Here is a 22,185-nt window from a genome sequence, read left to right as displayed (position 1 = left end):
CTATTTAATATCCAATGCAAATGGACAAGGGCCATAACTCTGTCAAAATAAAGTAGCCGAGACAAAACCCCATAAAAAGATACATCTTGATCTAAGAAGCAATTTTTACATCAAAGTGCATCAGAATATGTTGAATGGTACTGAGCTTTGCTGATTACAATCAACATTCGATATAAATATATGAACACTGCCTGACAAAGTTCCATAACTCTGTCCAAAATTGTGTTAGTGAGATAAAACCTATAACAGCATATCTAGGTCTATAATACAATGTTCTTACCAAAAAATTTGCTTGACAAAGGGAAAATCTCTGTCTGGATTAGACCAGACTACATTCATAAAAGGTGCACAGAAATATGTTGAATGGTTCTTGAACAATGCTGGTTAGAAGCAACATCCATGAGAAGATATGTAGTGAAATGTCAGGGTCATAAGTCTCACCAACTCCTGATGAGACAAAACCCATAAAAGACACACCATGGTCTAATGGTCTACAAGACAATGTAAGCACCAAAATATGTTAAATAGTTCCTGAGCTATGCTGGTTTCAATGATATGCTGACATTTAGAGATAAAATTGATGGAAATAACATCATAAAAATTGAACCTGAAAAGATGAAACAAATTAAATAGGTATGTCTATGTGTAAAGTTAATCATCTATCAAACAGCATCCAATTCTATGTAAGGTTTGCAGAGCTTTGCTGGTTATAAAAAGTGTGAATGGATAGATTAACAGACAGACCAATGGATGAACAAAAATGGCAATTGCTTAAGGGCACCTGCTTCTCAATGCTGGGTCCTAATAAATTCTGCAGTCTTCTCATATTTAATAAGATGATACAGGTACTATTATTATTTGTGACAATGTCTCTAAAGAACAACAGCTAGTTAAAACCTAGCTAGATAAGCATATACCGAACATTTTGTGGATGAAAACAAACACCTATAAAATTTGACTGCTGAAACAAGTGCTGTGGATGGCACAGTACACACCAGCCCCATGTTTATTAGTTCTCAATGTAGATAATGAAGTTTTGTTCAGGAACCATTTTTTTCCCACTGTCATAATGACAATGACCTTTCATCTTTTGACCCCAAAATCAACAGACTTCTTCCTTACCCCAAGTGCACTCTATCCCCAAAGTCTGGTCCAGGCCTGTGATGTAGAACTAATGTTACTGTGCAAAAATAAGTTTTCTCATTCAGTTAGTGACCTTGACCTTTGACTTCAAAATCAAAATCATTCTTCTTTACCTCAAATGCATGCCATCCACAAAGTTGTGTCCACGTATGTGCTGTAAAACTAATTTCATTCTGTGGAAACTTTTCATATTCTTCCAGTCAGTGATTGTTACCATTTATACTCCCAAAGTGACAGACTACTTCCTTACTCCAAATGCCATTCACAAAGTCTGGTAGCTGTCGACTATGAAGTTATTGTATAGAAACCATTTTTCTTCTTTCAGTTGTTGTTCTAGGGTTTAACGCCATTTTTCAGCACAAGATAGGCTATACATGGCGGCCAGTATAACTGGTGGAGGAAGAACCCTGGAAAACCCAGGAAAGAACCACCGATCCATGAGAAGCTACTGGCTCTTCTTTCAGTAAGAGTGGCCTTGACAAATGACTTTTTCTGGGCATTGAAATCAATAGGGTTCTTCCTGTCTTCCTTACCCCAAGTTCAACTCATCAACAAAGTTTGCAAACTGTATAGATTAATGAAGACTCAAGTTACTGTGTAAAAGCCATTTTTTCTTCTTTCAGTAATTAACCTACCTTGACCTTTGACATTCTGACCCTAAACCAATTGGGTTCTTCCTCACCCTAAGTGAAAATATCCCCAATGTTTGTAACTTCTGAATGGTGAAAAATGAGTTATTCTATGAACTTTTTTATATATATATAGTTACAGTGACAATAACCTGGGCTTTTGGTAAAACAATTGATATGGTTCCTTTAGTAACCCCAAGTGCAAGCTATCCAAAATGTTGGCTAACTACAGATTGTGGACAACTTCAGCTATTGTGTGGAAACAAAACCAGTAACTGACAGATATCATCATGCTTTATGGCAAAAATTTAATTACATAATATGCAGTCAAAATCCCTATAATATTTCTGAACAGGAATTAGTAATGCGGAAAGAAATGAACAACATATAAAACATATGAACAGAACATTATATGCCCTTTGTTTAATAGTTCTCTATGTAAATAACCTGATCTTGGATCTTTAAACGCCAAATTTGATAGGCTTCTTCCTTACCCAAAGTGCAGGTCTTTCACAAAGTTTTGTCCAGGTCTGTGATGTATATCTAATGTTGTTGTGCAGAAACCATGTTTCTTCTTTCACAGTGACTGGCCTGTGACCCTAAAATCAATAAGCTTCAATACCTAAAGTGCAAGCCATCCACAGTTTGGTAACTTCAGGTGGTGGAGAATTTTCAAGTTATTGTGTGGAATCCATTTTTCTTGTTTCAGTCGCTGACCTTGATCTTTTGATAACTTTGGATGGTGGAGAACGAGTTATTCTGTGGATCTCATATTCAATCAACTAAAAGATTTGGTAATGGTAGATTGTGGAGATCTGGAGCTATTGTGTGGAAACTATTTTTATTCATAGAGTCACAGGGAGCTTGACCTTTGAGCACTAGACCCCAAAAGTGAAAAGGTTCTTCTACCCCAAGTGCAAGTCATCCACAAAGTCTGGTACCTGCAGATGGTGGACAATTCAAGTTATTGTGCAGAAACCAAACTAATGACAGATGGACAGACAGATAAACATCACAACATAATACACTATGGCTTATACTAGGCATATAAACCTACCCCTGGAAACGTGATGTTTCGACTGGCAGCAGGTGCTTGATGTCAGCACTGCCAGTAAAGATTCCTTCCAGGTAGACCCAGCGTCGCTGGACATCGATCCAGACATCAAACAAAGCATTGATCCTGTTCAGCTTCTCCTCCCATGCCAATGCATCCTCCTCAAATTGCTATAGCAGGAAGCATAAGTGAAAAATTAACAACAAAGGTAAGTTGGGGTTATTCCATAAGCACAGTCTTATTGTGGTTGGGAATAAGAAAGTACAATAATTAAACATTGCAGGTGTCAGTGATTTAAGTGCATTTAATTTTACAATTATGTGACATACTTGATTAAAACATTTCTAAGTGGTGCATGTATTGAAAAGGTTTTCAATAACCACATCCTCCTTCAAATTCAGTCGTTATTAGAAACATTGTGAAATGTTTAGTAAAGACAGTTATATTTCATAGCAAAACACCACCATTCATGTAAAACAAAAAGGGGTTCAACCTAGGACACATTTCTTTACATCAAAATGGATCACAATCTGTAGTGTGGTTTCTTTAGAGGTTATCAAAGGGTTTTCCTATTTTTAGTAACAGCAGCAATATATGACAACATAATGGAATCATTTATACAATCATAATGCCCTTTCATGCCAGAATGTTTTCTGTAAAATTTGGTCAAATTTAACTGAGTGGATTCTGTGAAGTTGACAGCAAATCTGCATTGTCTGTATAAACATTAAAGTCAGTAATACCAAAATGCTTACTATAACATTTGGTCAATTTTGTGCTGGGCAGTTTCTGAGAAGACGTTTAAAGTTTGTTCTGTTTTAGCAATGGCAGCATTATTTGATGGCAGCTAGGCATCACTTGTAGAAATTTGAAAGGTCTGCATGGCAGAATATTCTCCGTCAAATGTGGCCAAATTCTACTCAGCATATTTGAAGAATATGTTTTTAAAGGTTAGAGTAATGGTGGCATTATTTTACGGTTCTTCGACATCATTTATACATGGTTTATATGCAATAATGCTTTCTATCAAATTTGACTGAATTCTTGTCTCTGGTATTGTGAAGCCATTTAAAGGTTTTTCCATTTTAATGTAACAGTGGCCATATCTGATGCCAGATCCACCTGAAAAGCCTTTATGCCAGTATGATCTGTGCTATATTTGGTTGAAACTAGTCAGTTTTTGAAAAGTTGAAAATAACAATTTGATGGATGACAGATTTTCTATTTTTGGCAACATCAGCCATAACTGATATCAGATCAGCATCATTTGTAAAAACTTGAAAGGTCTTCATGCCTTGACGCAGATGGCAGCTCAACGTGATTTGTACAAATTGAGAGGCCTTTATGCGAAGATGTTTTGTGCTAAGTTTGGCTGAAACTGGTATGGCTGTTTTTGAGAAAAACTGTAAATAGTAATTACTGATAAATAACAAACAGGTTTTCTACTTCTGGAAATATCAGCCATATTTGGTAGCAGATTGGCATCATTTGTACCAAACTGAAAGGCATTTATTGAAGATTCTTTTGTGGTGGTTTTTGACAAGCTGAAAACAGCAATTCTCGACAGATATTGGATGGACAATTCATGGGGAAGGGCTGTACTATAAGTTCACTTGGTCTTACTGCCAGGTAAGCCAAAACTGAACTTAATGCAAAGATTTACTATAATCACTAAATGGTAATATATATATATATATATATATATATATATATATATATATATATATATATATATATATCAAAGTTACCTTATTTTCAATGGCAGGAGTAGTACTCCATATTACACATCTAAACAAGAACTTAATTGACTCAAAGAGTAAAGCTGTCTGTGAAACTGACCTTAACAAAAACCCTAACATAGGAAAAAAGGTTAAAGCCAAATGTACAAATCAATGAACCAAGAAATGAAATATGTTGTGGTGACCTAGTTTTTATGAGAAATATAGGTCATTATTTAAATTTCAGTGAACTTTGTAGTACTCTAAAGACACTTCTAATAGCCAATTTATATAACTCTAAAAGTAATAGTTTCTGAGAAACAACCTCAACACAAACTCAAATCAATGTGTTGATCCCAGACACCATCAATCCATATGCAGCTATTGGTTTTCTAATTCATCCAAACATTTGAGAATTTTTTAAATATAATGGTCTGAATAATCTAATTATTAATACAAATTTGCTGCCAAATTTAATGGTCAAACTAAAGTGATTTTTTTAATGAAATTCGATTACAATAATTTTTTGTCAAGTTCAAGACAAAAATTGAAAAAATTACAGTCAGTTATCAGAACCTAATCAGCTCTTTGGTCCCACTCAGGGTAATAAATATCCACTCAGGGTAATAAATATCCAATTAGGTGTATTTGGCTCAACAGTTTTTCATCAATCATGCTGACAAGAAAGTGTGTAAGGTGGACAAGCAGTACAAAATCAATCTGTTTTACTCTATCTCGAAAAAAAAGATCAATATTTAACAAAAATACAGAAATAGTTTATTTTCCATACCTTGTAGTATGGAGAGAGCTTCATTGCAGAGACGCTGTTGATGTGCTCCTTGACCTTCATGAAGAGGTCATCCCAACCTCGGATCAGACGGCATTTGTTCTGGTAGTTGATTAGGTCCAGTTGGTAACCTCGCCAAACCTCGCTCACCTGAAGTAAGATACAGGTATGTTTAGATCTATGACAAACACTACATATCACTTTTAACTGTATACAGTGCTCCTGCTTTATAAGACCACCTCTTCTATCTTCCGCAATGAAAAACATGGATTTGTACGAGGAATGGTTTCTCATGCAGTGGATTTAATTGTTAAAATGTATACTTTTGATGTAGGGTTAAGGTTTATCTTAATTCAAGTGATGGCCTTTCTTGAGCGGGACCTCAAAAGAATGACTCAATATTGTGTCTATTTTAATGCTAACAGGTAGTCTTCATTTAAAAAATGTTACTTCGTACATGAAGAGCTGAAGTATTTCCATTCTACTATCAAATGCAAAATGGATTCTGTTGTGATTTTCTACCCCTCTTACAGATTTTGGTACCTGCCACCTAATTAAAATCTTTTCAAAATCTTAAAATTTTGGTACAAAGCATGGAGATGTTACTAGTAACAAAGTTAGTGTAGGAAGAAAGAAATCAATGCCTGACATCACTTTGGTAGGTCAGATATATGCAATATAACTTAGAAAACATAAAGCAATCCATATTTAGTTAAGAGATCACTAATTCCAAGTTTTCTGAGGTCACTGATGCAAAAAAGCTTGACACCAAGAAAAAGTGAATCATTTGACTAACCTTAAAAACTACTCTGATCAAATGCAATGCCCCTAACAAGGGCCATAACTCTGTCCAAGAATGTTACCATCCATCAGATATTACCTCATATTTGTTCTGCTGATTGATCCTGACATACATACCCCAATTTTAAGAGATTTTGGAAAACTTGTGTGCAATTTTAATGAAAAGTATTTAGAGTGGTTGAAATATAAAATTACTATTTCTATAATAATAAGTTATACATGTAAATGCTGGTCTTCAATGAACTGAGGTGCTGTTAACTAAAGTAACTCAATAAAACAGTGAAAGAACACAAAATAAAACCTCCAAACCAGGACATGTTGTATCCTCCATTTATATGACTAAAAATGTTATCACAAGATCTTAACAACTGTGATGTGTTTCCATGTCCATTGAAAGCTCTGCATTTTTCTGCTGTGTTTCCATGACCTTTGGAAAAGCTCTGCCTTTTCTGCTGTTTCACTGTTGGTTGGAAAAGCTCTGCCTTTGCCGTGTTTCCATGTCCACTGGAAAAGTTTTGCCTTTCTATGCTGTGTTTCCTGTCCATGGAAAAGTTCTGCCTTTCTCTGCTCTGTTCCCATGTCCACTGGCAAAGCTCTGCCCTTCCATGCTGTGTTTCCATGTCCATTGGAAAAGCTCTGCCTTTCTCTGCTTTGTTTCCATGTCAGTTGGAAAAGCTCTGCCTTTCTATGCTGTGTTTCCATGTCCACTGGAAAAACCATGCCTTGTCTGCTGTGTTTCCATGTCCATTGGAAAAGCCATGCCTTTCCATGCTGTGTTGCCATTTCCATTGGAATAGAAATCCCTCTGCTGTGCTTCCTTGTCTATTGGAAAAGCCATGCCTTCCACTGGAAAAGCTCTACCTACATCTGCTGTGTTTCCATGTCTATTGGAAAAACAATGCCTTTGCCAGTTGTGTTGCCATGTCTATTGGAACAGCCATGCCTTTGTCTACTGTTTCTCCATCTCTATTGTAAAAGTTCTGCTTTTGTCTGTTGTGTTTCCATATCTGTAGCAAAAAAGATGCCTTTGTCAGCCGCTTTTCCATATCCTTTGAAAATGCTCTGCCTTTCTCTGCTGTGTTTCCATGTTTACTGGAAAAGTTATACTGCTGCTGTGTTTCCATGTTCCTTGGAAAAGCCGTTTCTTGTCTGCTGTGTTTCCATGCCTATTGGAAAAGCCATGCCTTTGTGTGCTGTTTCCACATCTATTGGAAAAACCATGCCTTTTGGTGTGCTTCCATGTCCATTGTAAAAGCCATGCCTTAGAGTCACTATTTGCTAATTTATATGTGCTGTAAATTATACAGTTAATTTGAAAACCTAAAATGAATAAAGAAGATCATACTTGTTTCAAGAATTCCTCCAGAGCCATTTCTCCCTGGGCAACAAGGATGACATCCTTGACAATGGGCTCATTTTTCTGCAGGTCTACATCCCAGACATGGCCAAGGGTCAGCTCTGACAAGACCCACTTGACACTGAGACGGCGAGTCAGCTGCTTCCAGTGTCGCTCCTTCAAGGCCTCAGACTTCAGCTCCACAACCAGCATGTTCACCTAAGTTAGTATTGAGGGTTGACAGTAAATGAATGAAAATCATATATAATATTTCAAAGCTCCAAATTCCTCACTATTTTCAAAACAGAGTTGTACATAAAGGTCTAAATTCAATTTTTTTAATCTGCATCAACTTAAAATCTAATGTTTCTCAAGAAAAGCATGCATTTAATAAATGAAACAATAAGAGTTTTGAGAAAGGATTCAATTTTAATGCAAGTCAAAAGATTTTTGTAATGGGTTCATTTCAGTTCCTGGAGGGCAGTGATGAAGCATATTTCTAACACATATTCTGATCATAATAAAAGCATTTAAAACCTACAGATTCAGTCCTAATTTTAATATAGTCCCAATGCTAACATAGTCCCAAATGATTCAGTCCCAACACTAATATCATCTATATATTTATTTCTGTCCATGAAGAAATTTTAGTTTAATGAACAAATTCTACTTATCCTATGAGATATAAGCAGGTGCCAATGCAGTGGATACCATGATTACTAAATGGTTTAGAGGAAAATTCTTCCATGGCAAGAAAATGGAAGAACACTTGTATATTGTACCTTGGCATAGTTCTGCAACGTCCTCTTGACATACTCATAAGAGGCATATCCCCTCAGTCGGGCTGGCAACTCCTTCAGCTGGTTCAACAAACCATCCAGGGATTGACGAATCTTGAATAAAATTTAGAATAACATAGGATGAAATAAGTTAGGTTTTCATTTAAATATTTATGTAGTGAATATAATATCTATTCTGTTCTTAATCTTTCTAAAACTTAAGTCGGCGCTTTATTTGGATCTGAAAGTTTTTCTTTCCAATGTCACAGCATTCAGTGAATAAATCTAATATTTTTTACATTATTACACCAAGCTGACATTTTTGTATTCCCATGAAATGATTTCATGAAAGTACATCTGCATAAACACTAATGCCAAGAAATAAAATCAGAGGTCACGACTGACATGTCTTTTTCTCACCAGGGGCTTTAGCTCTTCTATTGGCCCAACTTACCAAACTCATGACCAGCATGTTGTAGGTTCAAATTTTGCCAACAGCAAATCAGTCTGACTGCCACAGTACATTTCTAGATGAAGCACTCTACTCCCATTTAGACAATATATACTTTTTCCTGATGTGCTTTAAGAATGCACGATTCAATAATCAATACATCTTCCACCATGCTGCATCTGAATTAAGTAATCATAGTAGTTCCTACCTTTCTCGGCTGTACAGAGAGCCATGGTTTCTCCTTGAGTTCATCAATCTGATCCCAGATTCTGTTGAGTTCAGACCAGACTCCCTTCAGGTCCTGTAGCTCTTCTAGTGCCACCTGCACACGTTCTTCGCTTGGACTCAGCTGACCTACACACAAAAACAAGGAGAGACTTTATTCTTGCCATGCCATTGTCTACCCTTCAGGAGTATGCACAGCACTGAAAAGAATGCATACTTTTTTTTAACAGAACAATATTTTGTTTAGCAAAATCAAAAGTGGCATCCTGCCCCCCCCCACTCTGCTTACATAACAGGTGACCATTCCACTAAGCATACAGCATTATAAAAATGTTAGCTGTCTCTAAAACAATTATATCATGCTGATTTGACCTAATTTACTATAGTTTAATAGAAATACTTTCCAACGATATGGACATGTCTAATATACATCGTCTCTTGCTCATAATCAGAGTCATCGAAGAGCTTTAAATGTTAGGCATAGACATGAAGACTTAATTTGTGCTTGAAAAAGTCAAATGGCTTTCACACAAAGTGAAATTCTCCCTGCTTTTTTTTAAGGCCATGGGTTTCTCCGCTCCATGTAATTTTAATTATTTCAGGAGAAAAGCATAATGGGGTATATTTATAAATTATTTATTAAAAGCTAAAAACAAATAATATAAATAAAAAATAAAAATTTCAAATAACTTTGAGCAATGGTACTGAATATATGGAATGCTATAATATAATTGCAAAATAAATTTGATAGTTTCTCCAAGATGCACACATGCATGAATGCACCCTATATTTAATGAATTCAGCTTTAAAAAACAAAGCAACCAGCCAAAAACCACAAACATTTATTTCGCTATTACCGTCAAGAAACTTGTATGAATACAGCCTAAATCTGATCATGTAAGCACTTGACTTCAGATTAACCACCATAATCAAGCACTTACTAAGTTACTTTTTTCTAATTGAGCAACACGATGCTTTGATTGATTAGACAGTTATTAAAAGCATTTTACCAAATGCACTTGGCAAAGCCATACAATGGAAGAAAGGTAGCTTTCAGTATTTGGTGGTAATATCACTGCTGTTACATGCACTTCTAATGACGGGGTGCCATAGTCCTAACAATCAATCCCTGTAACTGTGTAAATAATGAAGGTAAAGAATATCACTGCTGTTTTATGCAGTTCTAATGACAGGGTGACTTAGTCCAAACACTCAATCCCAGTAATTGTGTGTATCCCTAATATCCCTGCTGTTACAAGCAGTTCTAAAGCAAATGACACAGTGCCTTTTTCACAGCACGATTCCTGCCACTGTACAGATAATGAAAATAAACAACTGCAAATTTCACCTTTATTCATTTGAAGTTATATATCACACTTCTGCTGAAGCGTATTAATAAAAGCCCCACCCCAAAAACTGAAAGACATTCCTGTGTGAAAATCCACGAGTAATCACTGTTGTTAACATAGAAATAACAAAATGTGTCAGGTACTTTAACATTATTAGAAACAGTCAATCTCTGTCACAAACTTGCTTTCAAAGTTTACAAATTTCAGATGTGGAAAAGTTTGAAGAGATAATTATATTCAAATAAATTAAACAATTTTAATAGAAAAATGAACAACTATTTGTGAACAAGTAATTACAACTGCGTAAAGAAATTCTGATCCCTAATTACAACACTGCACACACTTTTACACTAGCCTGCAATGATACATTGTCTCAAATACAATGCATCTAATCAAATGTTTCCGACATTACCTCCCTTTGTCCACTCACAACACACCACTAGCATAGTGTCTCAAGATTGTAAATAATCACTGGCTTTAAAAACAGATCTTAAGACAATTTTTTTTAACTACTTAGGGCAATATTTCTTATACTTTTATTTCTTATATTTCTATTTTATACTCTATTCTTCACTTCAGTGATAAATTACAAATTATACATTATAACCTCCAAGGTGTATTATTTTACCAATCTTAAAAATTGTTCAACTGAATGTACACATTTTCTATTGGATACTGTTTTAAATGTCTGGTTTGCATTTCTGCTGAGCCATGTTTAATACAAGATATGTATGTTAAAAAAGAAAACAAATTTGATTACACTGCATATGAATCAAAAACTATTTATAAATGTATTGAATTTCATTAATACACACAGACCTTGTTAATAATAAAAAATTCTATTGACTTCTTGATAATTAAAGTCTATTTACAAAGTTTGACAAACACTTGACTGGAAATGGTCTTCAAAATCTTGAAAACTCAGCAAAGCTAAAGCAAGATGATAACCTCATCAAAATATGTTAATCTTGCTCCTAATTGTACTCCTTCCTCTAAGATCCTGAGGTTTAAGTCTATTTGCCAATTTTACTTAAAATCAGATGGAAAATAAAATCTCCAGTTCAACCAATCAGATACAATAATAATCTCAGTAATGTCGAACATTTTACCAAACTCATGTGAGACTCTGATCATACAAGCCTACATCCCAAGTTTTGTCAAACCCTGATCATACAAGCCTACATCCCAAGTTTTGTCAAAACTTTATTGAAATATGGCACAACAAGCTCAGCTTATGATATACAAGATCACATCATTTTTATGCATTATCTTACTTATTACTAATTAGGTCCAAAAATCTTGATGATATAAACACAAATTCCAAATCTGATCAAAATTCTATCAAAAATGTGACTTTCAGAAAAGCAACATGCTCTGCCAATCAGATGCAAGATCACTTCATTACTATGTGTATCTCACTCATTATTATAGTAGCGATCTTGATGTTATATCTTCCAAGTTTGAGAAAATCTGGACCAGAGAGAGAGACTCCATAATGATAACAAACCTGGCCAATCAGATACAAAATTACATTATTAATATGCATGGATCTCACTCATTATAGATATTGATGATACTAGTATATATTCCAAAACTGCTCAAATCCTACGAAATATAGTCTGGGTGTTGGGGTTGGTTTGTTAAGAAAATCATCCAATCAGATTCAAAATCGCTTCCTTAATATGCATGGATCATGCTTATTATCAACACTGTATGACAATTTGATGATACATATACAAGACCACATTCAAAGTTTGACTAAAATCAGAAATACTGACTCAGGCATAGTAACAAGCAAGTTTTGATGGACAGACAGACTACAGTGTGCATGAGGGACACAGGGCCAAACTACATGCCCTCTTGGCGTTACGGTGAAGTGAGATTTTTTTTTACATGATAAAGGTTTTTTTGCCAGAATTTTTTTTCTTTTCTTCTCAAAATCAAATGTGGCAATCTACAGGCACGTCCCTCCCTCTGTTCCAACACTAAAGCTAAAAACAAGAATCAGAATCATCATATTGTTTGGTGCTGCCTTCTTGATTAAAAAAGTATTCACTATGTCTCACTATCACAAAAAATGTTATTTAAAAAAATCGCTTGAATATAAAGGTTCCATTTCTAACTCATTTCATTATCAAACTGTCTGATTAACTACACAGTGTGAATTCTCTATTTTCAAATGGGCACCAAATTTGTTGTTGCTAAAAAATCAACCTTCTATGAAAACAATTCTCTGATCCATGAGTTTCACATTTTTGGAAATATTCAAGAAATCAAAGTGATAAATGTTAATGAATTCATCCTATTCAATACATTAGACCTTTTCTGTATGTAAGTATACTGCATATAACTAACCATTCAAATATAATGTTGCACTTTCTTCTTTGAATTCCTGACAAAATGTATTATCACTGTATTTGAAAAACTGACTCCTAATATTAGTTTAAATTTGTTAAGAGAATTTTTGGACACGGAAGCATGCAACTGTTCTTGTTATGTGCATGCATTGTGAGGCACATGAGATTAAAATAGCATTATTAACCGCCACTATTATCGCTATGTAGTCCTATTTCCACAATCAGCAATAATTAAGTTTTATTTGTGGCAATAAGCAGGTAAATAAAGATTCCAAAACAAACCATTCATAAAAAATCATTGATTTGTTCCTGATGAAGAAAACTAAAACAATATTCAATCAAAATGAAGAAAAACAAAAACAATGAGACCCAAGTGAGCATGAGCCTGATATCACTCACCAAGCTGATATCTGCTTAACAACCAGAATGCAAGAGCAGTTAGCCATGAAACTATAGGTCAAAAGGATGTTTTCTATTGAAATTTCTTTCAATATTGTTTTATTACACACTGGTATGTTAAGAAAACTATCACTTCAGAAAGTCTCTCTCAAGTTTTTGTACCTTCACATGTGATAGCGCATCAGCATCACTTGTCTAATCTGTCAGGACACTTTGTGACATAGTCCAAGTTTCCACCTCATTTCTGATATTTGGACATTGATGTTGGGGTATAGGATCAAAGTCCATTGCCTATCAAAAAGTTGGAATTCGACAACACCATCTGGTGTCAGCATAGGGTAGCTGCTAAGTAGCTGGCCTAGCAAATTTGAACGACCTTTCATCAAGATATACCTGCTTGAAATCGATAGGAATTTGATTTACTTTCTCAAAAATCGCGAGCACAGCATTCTTCATGTCTTTAATCTGCAGACAGACAAAATGAAAGTACATCTTTGATGAAATTTTACCTGGATCTCGCCATTTGCATTTCGAGTCACATGACTATAAAATCTCGCAACCTACATGTTAATGACATCAGACGTCATATAAGCCATTAAGAATATAGTGATCCCACACAGACAAAAAAAATCTTTAGAGTCGGTTACTGGCTGGTCTCTGGTCGTTTCAGTCAATAAAAGATTTCAAAAATGCTGGGCAGGTCTGAGGAATAGAGGCAATAATTATGGGAATCAAAGTGGTTTCAAAGTTGGATGGTCATCTATTCAGTCACATTTATTTGAGTACCCATTGAAAATTCCTTAGTTTATGTTCCTCCATTATCTTTTCTTTTCTGTTGGCTTAAAAAATATACTTCGTGTTTGGAAATTTTAGGTATTAACTAAATTTTAGGTACTAGTGAAAATTATTAAAAAGTGGACAGAAAATGTCAGGGTCTATAGATTTGGAATAAAATGACAGTACGTTACCTTACAAGACTAAACCATGACTTAATGCCCAATTTCACACTGTTATATTTGAAGTTAACAATATTAAGCTATTTATCACTGTTTTCTAATAACTATTCAAAGCTATAACCTGTCATAAAGCGTCAAAGATAGTCCCATGTCTTTTCCCTACAATGAACAAGATTACAGTGACGATTATACATCCTGTACAGGTACTATTACAATATGGTTGACTTCAGGATTATTGGCCTCAAACTTTGGCCAAGGCATTAAGCTGTGAACTAAAACTAATGTGCCGATAACATTAGTCTCTGATCAAACATACCATGACAGTGTTCTCTGCCCTCTGGATTCCAGAATCCATAGGTTTCTTTATTACCTTATGTGCAATGTGCAAGCCACAAAGTTTTGGTCAAGTAACTTAGTTTAGAACATAACTTATTCTACAAGACTCGTTTTACTTTCAATCACAACCCTGACCTTTGACCTTCTTTTACCCCAAAATCACAGTTTCGTAAAGGTATTACATTTATGTAAATAAAAACTCAGAGTGACCTGGACCACAAATCTCTTGACCCTAAATAAAATGGCTTCTATATTACCAAATGTACATGCCACCTACAACCTTTGGTGAATGTACCTGGTTACATTTGTGCAGAAACCATTTTTCTTTCAGTCTGGGATCCTGTCTTAGACCCTTTTAATCAATCCAAAATAAAGTCTTCTTTCTTACCAAATGTGTAAGTCACCTACAAATTTTAGGGAAGGTTCGTGTTTGATAACTACACTTTTTGTACTGAAACAATTTTGCTTTCAGTCAGTGACCATGACTTTTGTCCTTGTCAATCCCTAAAATCAACAGGCTTCTTCCCTACCCCAAGTTCAACCATCCTTATTTGTCCAGATCTGTGATGCATAATTACTGTTATTGTGCATAAAACATATTTGTTCTTTCAGTCACAATAGCCTTCACCTCTGACTTTTTAGCTCCAAAATTAACTGGTTTCTTCAATACTCAAGTGCATGTTATCCACAAAATCTGGTTGGGGTAAATGATGCAGACTAATGTTACTATGCTGAAACTGTTAGTCTTATTTCACCCAGTGGCCATGACCTTTCAACTTTTGACCTGAAAATCAATAGATTTTTTCCTTACCCCAAATGCAAGTTATCAATGATGTCTGGTAACTGGATGTAAATGCTTATGATTGTTTGAATAAATCTTAAAGGGTAAAAAAAAAAAAAATAACAGGTCACAATGACCTAATTTTAGTAAGGAGGTGTACAAGTCATATCCACATAAAAAGTAGCAATGGATAGACACGGATAATAATATGTACCCCTTAAATATACTTATTTTTCAACATGTATGTGAATAAGTAGTATGTACAGTCACAAAAATGGTTCAGTAATCATCCTAAACCATTAGTATCATACAATTTCCTGCTCAAGATCACTCATGATGACAAAAAAAAAAAAAGGAGGAGGAGAGATAAATAGAGCTTGAAAACACTCAATTAAGGTATCCTGTATCTTGGATAATTTAGGTAGCATGTATCTCGGATAATCCTTCAAACTAGTCTATTTTTCACTAGTTTGGGATTGAGAGAGATATCATGAAAGGTTGTAAGAAATGTAACAGTGTACATGGTGCTCCTTGGACACTATTTGTGCTTTACATATAGTTAATGGAAGATCTTCACGCAAAGACATGTTTCTTAAATCTATTAAAGACTATAAGAAGATGGGGCTCAGAAATTACTACAGATGTGCAGGAAATATATATCTTAAAGACGAAAGTATAATCTATAATTAGAATCTACAGAACAAGGAAAAAAGAAATCTTGGAAAAGTGATACAATCGGTATGGTGTTCAGATCTAAATATACTGATAAAATATGCTTAGGACTGTTCCTGTTAAACATACTTGGAACCTAAGGAAGGCACCTTCAATGTGGAATAGTCACAGTCACATGCAATTTATAATTTTTTATCACTTTATTATGAACTCAAGAGTACCCTGGCCTATATGTTTTTATTTTTAAAAAAAAGCCTTCCATGGATACTATGCATGTTTAAAAGGAACAGCCCGAGAAATTTATCAAAAGACTGACTGGAGAATAAAGATTAAGAATTCTGACAAATAAACAGCATTGCAAGATTGAAATATGGATTGCAGGAAGGCAAAGTGACTGGTCAGCGACAGCTTACAGACAAAGTAAATCTCATCTAGCTGCAAGAATGGAAGCGACATGAGCATGCCACTGAATACAGTGCTTGTTCTGGCTAAATGGACAACCAATATTATAATATTTTATACTCTACCCGTATCTCATGTTTACATCTGGAAAAGTTTCTCTTCTGGAGTTGTTTGGATATTATTTGTATTTACATTTTCTGAACTTAACTTTTAATTGGCAACATACACTTCGTGTTATACTGACATACAATTAAACCCACAGACATACATTTATTTTAATGGTCAACTTTATCAAAGCTCTTAAAAGGTAATAATCATCGAGTTTCAAGTTTAAATTGTAATAAGCATTTAGTTTCACTTTTAAGAAAATCCAGACTCTATTGCTTCACGAATACTGATCAATACCTGCAAGCATACTGCAGAACACAACTTTTTAAAACCAATACAGTGATCCTTTATGCCTCTTGTACGTCATCATTTGGACAAAACACACAACTTGTTACTATCCATCATAAACCAGTGATTTCCCTTAGATTCATGACAGTAAATGTTAGGTCAAACATGAAAGTATTTTCTACTTATGAATAATACAAGTAGTTGCCTTTTTACTGAGAAAGTATCATATTCCAATTTTTGTGACACAGGCGCTTAAATCAACACAGCAAAATAAAGTAACTATTGGAGCAGATACTGTATGACATGTTACTTAAGAGCAATACAACATTATTTTCAAGGTTTTATCTTCTGCCTCTTGATCCCCTCCATACTGGATGCTTTGAACTACTATGAATTCATTCATTTTTGGTGGGATGAATCTGTATGGCTTTGAAAAGCGGAGACTTTCTTCATTTCTTAAACGAATGGCTGTGGAAAGGGTTTCTTTACTTCTTGTAGTTGGATAATTTCATTGGATATGTAAATGGTCATCTCATGAAATGCAGCGAATTCACATTTTAATTCATTTCCTCATTAGAATGGGACACCTCTTTAGTTTAAAAGTTTTAAAAAAAAGATGATATGCCATCATTAACAAGTGCCAAGCTGTTAAATTTCTGTCAAACTAGACTTTAAGGACCTTTTTAAAATAACTTTTAATTGTAATGGTGATGACTGATGCAGTTTGGTTTGTTTTACAGCACAGCATCACACATAGGTTCTTTAGTTCCAAGTGGCTTGCTCAAGGACACACCAATGTAGCCACCCCAAGCTGCCCCATTGGTAGTATTCAAACCTATACTCTAGCATGCAATAGTTTAGCAAGAAATCACTGCACCACCCCAGTTCCTGTCTCAATTAGTCAACTCATGGGAGGGCACATCAAGCCTATTCTACATCCCTGACACTGCATGATGATGGGCATAAAATCAGGTTTCTTCAAGTAAAAAAAAGTTTGCGAACTCCTCAATTCTAAACTTGTCAGAAAGTGATTCTTAAACTGCTGAAAGACATGACTTCTTGGTCACCATTCCATTTCATGCTTCTGCAGCAATAAACTTTACACAGATAAACAGAAGCAACATGTCAACAAAATAATGGAATGACAGTACTGAAAAGGTAGAAGCGATATTAATTTACTTAAGACAGATGGAAGAACATAACTCCAGTGCTATTGCTATTCATAGTAGACGGCTCTAAGTAATCTTTATAATATTATCCAAAATTTTCATTTATGTTACTAGAGAATTCATATTAAAATCTGAAGCAATATTTGAGGAATTATTAAAGTGATTTTCTTTCAAAAGTGTTATCTACAATTGTTTGAAGTATTATCACAAGTGGAACAATCTCAAAAAGGGAGATGTGTGTGTGTGTGTGTGTGTGTGAGATTTCGATTTTTAACGTAGCTTTAACAATTTTTCAGTCATATCACCATATCTGCAGTGTGACAGTTCATAGTGATGTCTAGCACTGGGGCATCATGCCGCAGACATGTCGCATGCAGTCACATTATCCTGACACAAGGCCGACCAGTCCTAACACTAGCCTCTTAATGCTGAGTGCCAAGTGAGGCAGCTGTTAGTACCATTTTTGTAAGTCTTTGGTATGACTCGGCCTGGGTTTGAACCCACGACCTCCCGCATCCGAGAACGCTCTAACCACTAGGCCACTGGAGCAGTCAAAAAAGGGGGATAGATACCATATGTTCTAATCACATAAATTTTAGTTAAACCATATAAAACTGACCTGAAAGGCCAATGCTTCTATTTTGTTACTAATTTTAGCAAGACCCTACAGTCTGTTACTATTATTAATAATATAAACTATATTTGGTAAAGGGATGGATACTATGCCATATACATGGATGGAACAATATTAAATCCATCCCAGCCAAAAATAATACAAAGAACAAAATAGCTACACTAGTCTTGATCCAATGAATAGGTATGCTTGGTTCAGAATATAGCTTCATAAGCTTCCCCCACTTATGGTTTCATATTACAGCAACAAATCAAATCCTGTGCATTATTTTCCCTCTGTGCTTGAAATATTTTCTTTAGATTAACAATCACACACCAGAAAATAACACCAGCGATCCTATCCCCACCACAAGTTATAACATTATTCTATATTATCTATATATACCACATATTGGTTTCATGAACTAATTCTACTCTATGTATTATTACAAGTCTGTATGCATGTATATATATATATATATATGTACATGTATATAAGAAATAGAGTATTTAGTGCATAAAGTACATGCAAAGCTAATATTCAATACCTATTCCACCCATGGAAGATCCTACAACCATAAAAATAACAAAACAACAAAATAAAATGTGAACAACATCACATGCAATTCTTTCCACACAAAAAAATACAAATGAAACAAGAAAATAATCATTCTAATCAAAATAAAATACTTGCAATATGCTGTCATTAATATCTTAATTCTGTCTCTAATTTATTTTACTATAATACTGTTATGAAGACAGATATTTTGTGTAATTTATAAGAGACTGTCCTTAATAATATTTCTGAAAAATCCAAGGCAAAATGGCTTCAAACGAGAAGCATAAACAGAACCACTTTCACATAAATCTAAATGCAGAAAGGAAGAAATGAAAAGTTTTGAAAAAATATTTAAGGCCCAAAATAAACTTATTAGATACATGTGTAACTGATATTTATATTCCAAATAATCTGCAAAAGTGTTCCAATTTACATGTTTAATTTTTTTAAGTCAAACAAATTGTTAGTAAGGAGTATGTAACTGAAATAATGTAATGTGTGCATTTTTAGTGGTAGCGAAAATTTTGCGATTCAGCAGTCAGGAAAAAATTCCATAAATATTTACCACTGTAACTCTCAAGTTTTGCAATTGTTCAAATATATCGAGCCAAAAATAAAGTCTCATCTTTTTAAATAACAAAATCGCCAACTTTTATGACCACAAAAAATACCCACTATATAGTAAAGTCTCAAATTCATAAAAAAAAATTACCAACAAACTTTGGGCTGTCCCAGTAAAACATACTTGGGACTTGTTAAAGACACTAACAATGTGGTATATTAACCCAATTAGACTTTTATTTTATTTTCAAACCAACTTCTTGTAATCAAGGTACCTTGGCATGTTTTTTAAAAGCTGCTTTCTATGGGCACCATATATGTTTAAATGGAACAACCCTTATCCATTTTGGACACTGAAACTAAAAATAATGGATCACTGACCTAAAAACAATGCAAACTTAACGGGACATTAGAATGTACCTACAGTAAAACTGACATTAACAGCCACCTCTGCAAGACAGACATTTTTTAGCACCCATTCTATGAACAATAATAACTACAAGTTAACACAAGTACCATAAACAGCAAACTATAAGCCTGCCCAGTGTTTAATAGTCCTCTACATTGAGAACATGAATTTTTTTGCTGAAACCAATTTTCTTCTTTCAGTCACAGTGACCTCTGACCTTCTGGACCCCAAATCAATAGGTATCTTCCTTACTGCAAATACAAGATATTTACCAAGTTTGGTCCAACTCTGTGATGTAGAGCTGATATTATATTCAGAAAACATTTTTTGTTTTCTTTCATTCACATGGACTGAATACTGGTCTTCTGACCCCAAAATTTAGTTCTTTCTGGCCCCAAATTCAAACTATCCACCAAGTTTGGTACCTCTAGATATAGAACTCAAGAAATTGCATGGAACCCATTTTATTGTTTCTTTCAATCACTGTGACACTGATCTTTGAACTTGTGGCCTCAAAATCAATACGGTTTTTCCTTACCCCATGTAAGGTTTTTCCTTACCCATCTGTAAGCCACACAAAAAGCTTGTTGTTGTCGTAGGGTTTTAATGCCATTTTTTTTCAGCACAAGATAGGCTATATATAGTGGCCAGTATAAATGGTAGAAGAACCCAGGAAAACCCTGGAAAGAACAACCGACCAACGAGATGCTACTGGCAAGCTTTCTCACATGCCCACATTGGCCGAAACCAGAGACTTGAACCCACACAGACAGAGGTGAGATGGCAATGATCCGCAATGGCAAATGCTTTAGATCACTTGGCCACTTGGGGCCCACAAAAAGCTTGAGTGTATGATTTGGATGTTTTAGATTAGCTTTAACAATTTTTCTGTCATATCGCTACGATGTCTGCAGTATGGCAGTTTATAGTCATGTCCAGCACTGGGGCATCATGCTGCAGACATGCCCAAAAAGCTTGTAACTGTAGATGATGGAGAACTCAAGCTTTTCACCCTGAAATTGTTAGGATTCTTCTTTATCCCAAGCGCAAGCCATCCACGAAGTTGGGTAACTGTAGATTGTGGACAACTTGAGTTACTGTGTTGAAACTAAATTGGTAACAGACAAAATATCATGTATGGACTATTGCTGACTCTGACACAATATCATGTATGGGCTATTGCTGACTTTGACAAAATGCATCTGAACAGTTCATAAATGTGATCTGATGCTGATCCAGAGAAGGAAAACTGTATGTTCAACTATAAAATTTGTAAAGTACACTCAGACCTTAATTACCTCCAGCAGAGTCTCAGAAACTGCAGTGCTAAACCTCATGGAGCTCAGGGGCTTCTTGCTTACACTCCCAACTTGATGTAATTAATCACTGGGTTTAATTTGAATTCCATACTGAGATCACTAACATTTCTCCTGCCATGAGAAATACTTATATCAACATGTCCCATAAATGTAAATGTTGCCTTTTTTCCTAAGAATCTGCATATTCCTTTTTTACATTTATATGCTGATTGTTTCAACTTTTTAAGAGGCTTATTGTCCTTGACATCTGCAATGTGTTTTGTTCAATGGATGTTATTTTTTTTTTAAAATGTACATAAGCAACAGTTTGATAATGCAGGTGTTTGGCATGAAAAATAGACAGGTTCCCTGAAGAACTCCAATGAATCTAAGAAACCCAGACCAGGATCAAACACAGCAAGTCAGATTCTGGATTTAATCTAAAATGATAATATTTTCATAATTTTTGTTACTGTTCCACGAGCCCATAATTTAAGGGTCATTTCTGTAAGATCATGGTCAAATAGTAAGGGTTGACAGGTTTGGTCACCACAAGAAAACATTTGATACCATTATAAGGCTTCAGTGGAAGACTATGTTTCACCTTTAATATGTGCTATGATAAATGTTATTTACTTTAACAACAAAAACTTAAAATATTGATGAAATTTGTAGATTGTTCATGACCAAAGTGGTTCTGTTACTGTCAGTAAAAAAAAAGGCCTAACACAGATGAGACATACAGCTTGCTGCCAATATTAAAGTCCGTGTGTTACGACTATGCCACTCACCTGGTTCAGCGAGTTCCAGAGCTTCCTTGGCCTTGGCCACATTCTCGCGTTCCTCCTTCAGACGTGAAAATTTCCCTTCCAAGATTGTCAAACCCTTCAAGGCAATATCAGGACGCATCTCTCCCTAAACAAAGAGTTCAAGACAATATCAGGACACATCTCTCTCTACACAAAGAGTACAAGGCAATATCAGCACACATCTCTCCCTACACAAA

General features: G+C 35.0%; 1 protein-coding gene across 6 annotated transcripts in view; it reads right to left on the bottom strand.

The window, feature by feature from the left end:
- LOC149808282 (cytoplasmic dynein 1 heavy chain 1-like) overlaps nt 1–22,185 on the bottom strand; it is a 231,803-nt gene that overhangs the window by 148,314 nt on the left and 61,304 nt on the right. For 4 of the 6 annotated variants that reach the window (XM_089975555.1, XM_089975563.1, XM_089975569.1 and 1 more), the window contains exons 26-32: nt 21,971–22,094; nt 18,901–18,921; nt 8,907–9,052; nt 8,251–8,361; nt 7,478–7,687; nt 5,335–5,481; nt 2,830–2,996 (exon numbers count right to left, since the gene is read on the bottom strand). In XM_089975555.1, the coding sequence (XP_089831681.1) occupies nt 2,830–2,996; nt 5,335–5,481; nt 7,478–7,687; nt 8,251–8,361; nt 8,907–9,052; nt 18,901–18,921; nt 21,971–22,094 (926 nt within the window). The remainder of the gene's footprint in view (nt 1–2,829; nt 2,997–5,334; nt 5,482–7,477; nt 7,688–8,250; nt 8,362–8,906; nt 9,053–18,900; nt 18,922–21,970; nt 22,095–22,185) is intronic. The other 2 variants (XM_089975577.1, XM_089975582.1) reach the window with 1 other exon arrangement.

Source organism: Sinohyriopsis cumingii, chromosome 1 (assembly GCF_028554795.1).
Source record: "Sinohyriopsis cumingii isolate HCF-2022 chromosome 1, ASM2855479v2, whole genome shotgun sequence".
Lineage (NCBI taxonomy): Eukaryota > Metazoa > Mollusca > Bivalvia > Unionida > Unionidae > Sinohyriopsis > Sinohyriopsis cumingii.
The sequence above is the reverse complement of the archived record's forward strand: the minus strand, read 5'-3'. Positions and strand labels throughout refer to the sequence as shown.